This window comes from Labrus mixtus, chromosome 5 (genome assembly GCF_963584025.1).
Source record: "Labrus mixtus chromosome 5, fLabMix1.1, whole genome shotgun sequence".
In the NCBI taxonomy this organism is placed as follows: Eukaryota; Metazoa; Chordata; class Actinopteri; order Labriformes; family Labridae; genus Labrus; species Labrus mixtus.
Window position 1 is genome coordinate 17,223,453 of NC_083616.1, and position 9,786 is coordinate 17,233,238.

The 9,786-nt window shown below is 36.2% G+C and overlaps 1 protein-coding gene across 7 annotated transcripts in view; it reads left to right on the forward strand.

Moving 5' to 3' along the window:
• slc4a4a (solute carrier family 4 member 4a) overlaps positions 1-8,809 on the forward strand; it is a 56,075-nt gene extending 47,266 nt beyond the window's left edge. For 4 of the 7 annotated variants that reach the window (XM_061038266.1, XM_061038270.1, XM_061038271.1 and 1 more), the window contains 3 exons: positions 462-623; positions 3,122-3,201; positions 5,762-8,809. In XM_061038266.1, coding sequence (XP_060894249.1) covers positions 462-623; positions 3,122-3,201; positions 5,762-5,870 — 351 coding nt within the window. In that variant the 3' untranslated portion in view covers positions 5,871-8,809. Of the gene's footprint in view, positions 1-461; positions 624-2,342; positions 2,437-3,121; positions 3,202-5,761 lie in introns of all 7 variants that reach the window. The other 3 variants (XM_061038269.1, XM_061038272.1, XM_061038273.1) reach the window with 1 other exon arrangement.
• Positions 8,810-9,786: the final 977 nt, after the last annotated feature.

Below are 9,786 nucleotides of genomic sequence, written 5' to 3' on the forward strand. Positions count from 1 at the left end.
AAGCTTATCATTTGTACCGAGACAATTGTGTATGTCAGTGAAGAAAGTGACGACTGTTTTAGTGTTTTTAAATAACTACTGCTCAGGGTTGATAATCTGGCACTTAAAAGTATGTTATGAGATTTCTTTGACCTGTAAATGTTTTTAATTATGCTTTGTTTTAAATTTGTTAAATGATATCCCTGTACTTTATTCTTTAATTGTCACTTCTAGTCTAAAGACATGTTTATTTCATCAATTTAAAAGGTAACCAGTGACCTAATCTGAATATAAGTTTATTTAGTGTATTTATTATTGGCGGTACAACTTTCCTTGAACAGAAAGTTCATATTTAATATTCCTAAACAGTTTAAGCAGTGACATGAAAATGTTTTTGCTTAACTAAATGTTCAATGTGAGCCGATTGATAATCGTGCTCTTTTATCACACTGTCCAACAAATGAATTCACCTCTACTTTTAGATCCTGGCTCTGGTAGCTGTCAGGAAAGCGATGGACTACATGTTCTCCCAGCATGACCTCAGCTTCCTGGATGATGTCATCCCAGAAAAGGACAAGAAGAAGAAGGAGGACGAGAAGAAGAAGAAGAAAAAAAGAGGCAGCATAGACAGCGACGCTGAAGACGTAAGGAGTTTTTTGTTTACAGTTTTTACGCCCACACATCTCAGGAAATAATGCAAAATCTTGTTTCTTCTATAATGCTCCTAGATGACTTTACGTTACAGAACTTCCCCCATTGGTCCAGCTGCTAACATCAGTTTTTCTTCCGTGCCTTATATTTTTATCAAAATTCACAGATGGTTTTACTTTCAATTGAAGCTATTACTCACAGCATCAGCAACATCAATTGATGTCTCCTGGGTGGAAATGATGGACAGGCCACCCATTTAGGTTTTGGTCACTGGGAGTCGATACAATTATTTGACTGATTTTCAGAAGAAGCAACATGATTTTCTTGTATTCATTTTGAACAGGAAGTGCTATCATTTTGTTGCATAAGCATGTTGTCAGATGTTTACGCTTTAAATGTCTTCAGATTGATTATACACAAAATCAATGAGTCAAGTTGTCCCTCTTCAACTCTTGAGTGAATATCAGCTTCTGTGCAAAGTGATGGTGTTATATCTGCTTTTAATTTAGGGTGAAGTGTAGTTATAGCCAGGTCCTCTGATCAGGACTAGTTTTTGTCTAAAGTCAAGTCAGGACTTTTTTTCAAAATATTTTTTTTCAAATAATTTTTCATGTGGGTATGTTTCAAAGCCAGTCAACATGTTTGGACATGTGCTATTACTCACAGCATCAGCAACATGTTAACAATGTAAACCACAAGTTCAAAAGGCTTGTTATGTCTATAAAGGGGACACATTATGAAAAATCCACTTTGACAGTGTTTTGAACACATATTTGGGTAACCTGAGTGTCGTGTCTACCGACCCACAAAATGGGAAATAAACCCATCCTGTCCTTTGTTTGTGGTCTGCATAAGTCTTACAACACAGAGAGAAATGCTCCGTTTCAAATTTGCACTCGTTGTGACATCACAAGTGGGATTCTGGTAAAAAAAAAAAAAAAACCTCCCTTCCCTTGATATCTCCACCCATGTACTCCACCCCCAGTCTAGAACGAAACGGTTGCACAGGTCCGCCATTTTTATTCTCGCTACAGAGGAGTGATCTCTACTGGGAAAACTCATTGCATTTAAAGAGACACACACACCAAAACGGAGCGTTCTGAGAGAGCTGGTTTATACAGTGTCACAAACCTCCTCTGGTGCTTGATTCATGTTATATTTTGACCAAAGCACAGCACAGATGTTTCATTTAGACCACTGGGGACTGTTTGAAAAGGTGGAGAAGGGGGATCATATGTCCTCTTTAAACATTAACAGTTATAATTCAGAAAGTTCCACAGTTTAATCTGATCAAAGTGTTGTAAAATAGTTGCAGATGAGCTTATAAACCAGATTGTGGCTTGGGCTAAAACAAAGACTCAACCTTAGGTTTCAGTTTAAACAAATCCTGATAAAAAAATCCTGCCAGTTGAAAGTCCTACATTTATCAATCAACCTGATCCCTGCAGACTCTATAGCTCTTAATAAAACATGAACAAGAATTACCAAGTGGATATGTTATTAAAGTGTATGACAGCTAGCTGTTACATAATAAATATTTTTTTCACTGGATGTTTCCCTTAAATAAAGGGACATTTCACTGCTGATGACAACAAAGGTGAGCTCATGTTTAGTGATGTGAATGCAGAAGTGTGTTCGCTAATGCTAAGTGAGCTACAACCTACAGAGGGTACAGAGGTGCTGTCTTAGGATGTGTGTTTCTCTCTCAACAGTCTGACTATCCTTACAATGAAAATGTTCCCAGCATTAAAATCCCCATGGACATGATGGAGCAGGAGCCCTTTTTAGGTGATAAGGCCTCTGACAGTGAGTAAACCTCCGGCCGCACATGAGGAAAAATACTTCATCCAGTTGAACCTGCCTGAGTCCTGCTCTGCTTCCTCATCCAGCCTCTCTGATGAATTCTTCCGTTTCTAACAGCCGTCGCCTGCTTTTCTTTCACTCACTGCATGGTGTTAACTTCTCTTTTGTGCTTCGTCTCTCTATTTCTTATGTTCCAAAACCTGCATGAAATTAACTTGCCTTTTCTCCTTTCGCCTTGGATTACGATGTGGTGCGATAAGAAAACATGCTATCTGTACGTCCCTGACAAAATGAGTATTGTTTCCGGTCTCCCCTAGCATGGGACACTCAAACTCAAACAGTAATTTGAAAGACATACATGAATTAATAACTGCTCAGGAAAAAACGTTTTTCTTTGGTTTATAAACTTCTTTAATGTCTTTTAATTTTGTGTTAAATTTAAGTGGTGAGCTGACATGAAATACATGCTCTCTAGATGCTCTGACGTGATCAGCAGGTTGTCCATCCATTCATCCAAACCCATGTAGCATCTAATCTCTTGGGCTGGTTTCTCCTCCTCTCTGGTCGAAAGTGTTTGTCAGTAACATTTAGCTGCTAGTCTAATTGATTTTAAACTTTAAAGAATCTAACACATTTTAGCTCTTCCTTCATGCACACTCATGGCTGTTTGTGTGTTCTTCTTTCACAGGAGAGAAGTCCCCTTCATTCCTTGAACGACACACATCGTGCTGAGCAGCTGCGCTACTACCAAGCTAACTGCTTGTCCAGGTGAGGTGTGAGTGTGCTTGTGTTAGACTTCAGAACCAAAGACTCTTGGCATTCAACAGGCTAAATTCAACAGTCAAAATGGTACAAAGCTTAAAAATAATTGGAACTGATTTTCTTTTTGAATTCATTTATGACTCTGGCAGCAAAGGTCGCTAAAGGTCAGATGATGAGCTAACAAGGAAGAATTTGATGCTAGTCTGAACTTTAAAGGTCATCCTGGCTAATTATCTTATCTAAAGTACAGTCAACCCGCAGTTTTTCCAAGGCTAGCAGATGTGCCCTATCTTTGATTTCTCCTTTCTTTGATCTTGCTTCACTCTTAGGACTTTAAACCTACAGTAGTCACTTTGCAAGAACAGGAAGAATTGGTAAAAGTAATATTGTGATTTTTCCACGTCTTGTTTCTGGTCCTATGATTGTCATCCAATTTTCACTTTATTGTTGTTTTTAGTCTCCATCATCTCCTGACAAAAAAAAGTCTCTTTAGTTGCTTAATTCTCTAACCACTGTCACTTCTGTTGTATGTCTGCTGTTGAGCAGGTATAGTGCACAGTAAGACACCATCAGTGAGCAGTGAGAGTGAACCCAAACAGTAAATGTGTACACTGGAGAGCAAAACAAGCACCCAAAACTTTTTAAAAACAAGCAGCCGAAACTTTACAAAAAATGGAATTCTCTGTGGGCTCTATTAGCAAACCTGAGCTCAACATAAGAACTGGCCTGCTGGCCCGGATACAAAAGTGAAAGACTCTGGGGCAAGCTGCATGTTCCAATGGCCTGATTGGGCCAGTTAAGATACCGCCCTTAAAAATAACAAATAGTCACACAAAATTTCTGAAGCGTCCACTTGCCTGTGTGTCATAGTAAAAAGGAAGCCGCTTCAAACAGCCTCACTACACTTTGATTTGACTGGGACACAATTGAAGCTTGGGTCTCGTCACATTACCTCTTATGGTAAATATCTTTAAAACTGCTTTTGCCAAAAGCTGGGCAAAAAATAAATAATTTAAGAAAAGACAAAAACAATCATTAAAATTTGAGGGAGAGTTACAGAGAGTATAAAAACTGCAAAACCAGCCAGGTGATGAGGAGATGGAGGAAGAAGTCAATGAATAAGAAAAGTTTTGAAGTAAATTACTTTTGTATCAGATGGGTTAATTTTCTTCATTTGAAGAGTTAATTATGGAGCGTTATCTTCTGAATCAAAAGTAATGTACCTGGGCCATTTGTTTAAATGACGGGACCAGTGATCTCGATCATGAAGTAAGGCTACATTAAGATTAGTTTCCCGTACATGATCATGTCAGCTCTGCCTTCATTAACCAATCTGGCTTGCTTGTCCAGTGTTAAAATTCACACATTATTTCCTAGCTTTTTTAATACTGGGGGGATTTTTTTTTTTTGCCTTTTTAAATACATTTGTAGGAGACTGGAGGCAAAGTTACAACAAAGCTCCCTGTTCAGATAAGGGTTGTTTAAATGAAATCTTAGACCCCAAGGCCACCCCTAAATGTCATTGTTATGAGGAATGTAATCTTGTTTACATACATTCAACTACCACATAAATTGCAGACTAGATCAAGACAAGCTCGTGTTGCATAACACTTACGCACGGTGCGTGAGTGATTTAAGCTTTAGAGCAAACAATCAGTCTTAAAGAGGGAGAACAAGCCTGTTTTTTAGGCATATATTTAGAAAGATGATTATGATGCTCAGGAAGAGATTATGTTTCTCAAATCACGCCCGTGACCTCCACCATCGACGGCTAGCATGCGCGGGTCAAATTTTGTTTCAGCCTTAGCCTATCTGCTGTACGACTCTCATGGCAGCGCAGACGGAGGCGGATTAGTGTTTGGGTCAATGTGTGAAGAGCGGCACATCTGTGATGCCAAATAACAAACTAAAGGATTTCTTTTTCTAATTGGTTTCCAACTGTGAGATCAGACGGAAGGGTTGGCGTTTGTTCAAATGACTGCTGACGAACCAAAAGACAGACAGTCTATCAATGTGAACTATTGGAAAATGCTCTTCAAACTATGCTAAATTCATTGAGCGCTCACTGAATTTAATCAACTTTTTTCATTCAGACATTTCCCTTAGACAAAAAGTGACTTATATTGTCTGTTTTGAGAAAAGAACAACCTTAATCTCATCCTCTTGACGAGAAATCAATCAAACAAGGTGGAACATTTTGTCGTGAAATTAAAGAGTAACGGTATGATTTGGTGTTGTTTCCTGGACCTTGTCTCATCACGTGTCTATTAGAGTCAGTAACATCTGAAGGGGCATGCAACACAGTGATGACATTACAAAGTAATCCTGTCTCCGCTAAGACTGAAGACAAATTGCTTTGAGCTTAAATGACCTCACGAGCCGGCAAACAAAATGGTTGAATTTGTGCCTCAAGAGTGCAAAAACAAAAATGTTATTAAGTACACTGCACACATTCTTCCTTAATATCAAATGTCAAACTATGGCATTAAAGTGGAGCTATTTGATGAATTTATGATTACACAACATCCAAGTCTATGTCCAAATAATGGCTCTCCTTTTGTTTCAGCCCTGAGATGAGTCCGCTGAAGTCTGTGCCTCAGATTAGAATAGACATGGACCCAGACGATGATAATTCGTTCTACTGGAAGAGCCGAGGATCAGAAACGTCTTTGTAAAGCACCGGACCACAGCTGAGCAGGTGTATCCCACGGCAACTGCAGGGCCACTCGGATGTTTTTCCTTTTTTTAAATGTTCTTTTTTAACTCCTTCAATTCAAGTTAAACTGCCCCCGCCCCCCATCCTCTAATAATTAAACTATTTCAAAGATTTCCTTCCTCACAGTCCTCTATTGTATTTTTCTCACAGAGTTAACAGTTTTTAATGTCTCTCAAACACAGTTAATATAACTTCTTACTACTCTTCTATGCATCTCGTCTCACACTTCACTGATCTACAGTAAATGCTGCAGCTCTCTCTGATCACGCATGGACCACCCCTCCCCCCCACCCCCATCCTCCCTACTCTTTTTATATCAATATATATAAATATCATCTATCGGAATTTTTATATCAATGGAATTACTCTTATAACATTTTCCTGTAGCAGGAAAAATATGTTTTTTTTTATAGCTCTACCTCTTTGTTTTAGAATAAATGCTTATTATGAAAAAGGCAACATGTTGATTTTTGACGCAGCATGGGGTTTTCATATATTCTCTCTGTCGTCTATAGTAGAGTTGAAATGATTCAAGAGATTCACTGTATTATAGCTGGTTAAAGGAAGGTGTGCTTAGATCTTTGAATATAATAACAGTGAATTAACGATGCATATTTGTGTGTGCAGATAAAGGTAAATATTTTTATGATCACTTTTGATGCAGTTTTGTTCGCTTCACTTTCTCTTTCTAATTTTCAGAACTTTTCTTTCATCTTCTTCAAACTTTTGTTACTTCTTTAAATTAAATCACTTTATCTTTTTTTTTTTTTTTTTTTAAGATTACATCATGTGTGTATGTTGGTAACTTTTTCTTGTGTCTTTCATGTTGTTTTTTTTTTGTGGGTAGAAGAAAGTAAAGCAATACATAATCATCTGATATTTTCAGCCAAACTTTAACTCTAGGGAATGCATATCATATGTTTGCTTTTTGCTGCACAAACTACTTTACCTAAGTGGCTTATAAGAGATCGATCCAGACTGAAACTCTTATGGTAACGCTATAAAATAAGAAGGGAACCCAACCCCATGTAAAGGGCAGGTTGTCAGACAGTTTCAGTCCACAGCAGGGGGCATTTCTTCAATGATTCTAAAATAACCTGTTACAATAGGTTTAAACAGGAATCTCAGCATTTTTTTTTATTATGAAACTTACATGACTTTTTTTTGTACTCTGAGTTCTTGGTCACTACTAGCATTTTTCCTCTCCATACAGGCTGAGACGCAAGCCTTGTCTTTAGAGCAACGTAACTGGTTATGGGGGAAAAGTGTGAATAGATATTAATACACATGATAATAACAATTACAGATTTGCTTTTTACTTCAAGTTTCCCATTCTGATACTTAAACCTCTGTTGTTGTAATGCAGATATGAGGGAAATACTGTACTTTTGTCTCCACTTCTTCTTTACACTTTGAAAATAGAAAAACAGATGATAAGATGCGTGACAAACTTCTTTTTTATCCAGTAGTTAACAAAGTGTCTTAAACTGGCTCCATGTTGTTGGTTACTATACATCATTAATGCTATAGCTAAATGATCCAAAATACTTCATCCACCGCTTTTCATTTTCAATGTGGGTTTTTCAGTGCATCATTATGTTTGTTTCAAGTCTTACTGTCTTGTTAAATTACACCCTGAAGGTTTTAAAAACATGAACTTTGTATTTTTACATAGTTCAGTGGATAACAAAAATCCAACAAGCTTTCATGAAAGTATCAACTGATCACAGGATTTTTGGCCAAAGAACCAGAAATACTGCTTTTACAGTAATGTCCTGTATGAAACTCCTCATGAAGTTAAAGAACAAAATAATTAGCATTCATATTCACAAAGTAACAATAAGTGATGAACCATTTTAGAAGGACATATAAACTACATTCATGTGTAAATCACTTAAATATCAATTGTAAATGTGGGCCTTGATCTTAAAGATATAGCACACTGAGCTTTATCGTGGGAATGAAGTATGGAATAAAAAATAATGTGTATTTATAACCAAAATCTGTAAAATAAGTGAAGCAGCCAGACAACTGGCATGCAGTAAAATAATTAAACATTTCCATCTAATATACGATTAAAATTAAGTATTTTACTGTTTGGGTGCTACAAGTGTCGAGAAAATTGAGAAATATACTCGGAAAATAAATGAAAGGATGACTTTCATATCTGGGAGATCCTCTTTTCTGGGAAGACTTTAAATACCGGATACTTATATGGGCAATACATTTTGTGTACCCTCTTTTTCTTTTCCATCTTTTTCATTAACTCTCAGTGTACATGTGACATGTGAGTGTGTTTCTTTCTAGACTTGTAAAAATCAGCCTAGAAATAACATCCACTGTTGTCTTTAGGATGCAAGGCAAATGTTGTAAAAACTCTGTTTATCATTCAAAAAGGCCTCTCAGATGTGACGACTTGACACCTATTGGCCAGTATTTCCTACATTTGAGCCAGAGTTGATGTTCATCACTTCATTTACCCCCCATTTGATCTGTAAAGGCACACTGAAGCACTTTCTTGCTTGTTTTTTTTTTGTTTTAGTGTAAATGTGTCGTCGCAGATTTCATTTGAAGCTGGAATCCCGTCTGTCTTCATCACCACTATAGAAATCAAATGTTTGATCAACGAGCCACCTTCCTCCTCCTCTGAAAATCATGTAAATAAAGGGTAAAGGAATGTCAGCTCAAACCGAAATGCTCTTTTTGTATCATCACGTTCATTGTGTTATTGTTTTGTTCAGTTCGTTTCAGATTATCAATGAAAGAACTGATTTATACTCCATATCAGTCGAAAGCAGAGAGTGGAGAAAAGTGTGACTTAAGGTCACAGAGATTTCATGTGGGGAATTGTTCAGTTTAAGTTGTGTCACTCTGTGTAAACGTGAAACAAAAAAAGAATCTACAATATTAATGAAAACACTTGTTAATTTTAGAGAACAGAATACTGATTTCAATATTATTTTTCTTTTTGTGACTCTTAGAACAGGTGAAATGGTTTATTTTAGAATTTATATTTTTCAAATGAAATGTATATTGAAAATAAACACAATGATCAAGCAACAACATATGTGTGTTTTTATTTGGAGGAAGAAAACATTTATAAAATGTTTATTTAAAATCTTTGCTCGGTATCGACGATTGTGAGATTTTAATCACATTTTAAATCTGTTTATTTGACAAAAGAAGCTGTTTATTCTCATGTTTGTCTTTAGAAAATTCTAACATGGGCTCTACACTATTTAGTGAACATTTAGGGACTGAGAGATGAAACCATAATGTAATTAAGACTAACATCTCATAGTGCTTCATCATGACAATACCACTTACACATAATGCCGGCGAATAGAAAACTGTAAGAGCTGGGAATAAAGATAAACAGTTACAAGCAAAAACTTTCAAATGATGATGTTTTATTACAAACTATTTAAGCCCATCACATAATCATTGATGTCAGGTTATAAAACAGATTCAATCAGTTTGGTGAGAAAGAGAATGGAGTTGTAACGTGAGCAAAAGCAGTTCAACAGATTTTTCATTAAGAGATCATAATAACATGTAATTTGATCTTTAATTTATTCTATAATACTCTATCAATTTTTTCATCTTCATGTTTGTGACCTGAGCATCTAAATATGAAGATTTGGTTCTTTTTTATTTCTCCATTTACTGTCAGCTGAAAGTTTTCTTTTTAAACTGCTGGATGTACAAAATACTAAAAAAAACACTAAAATGAACTAAAATAGTGAACATTTAGTTCATTTTAGTAGAATTTTAATAAATTCTAAGAACTTCAATAAGAAACAACAATTAATATGAATAACTTATTCAGACAGAGGAGAAAACATGACCATTAAAGAAACATGAATTTTTATTTT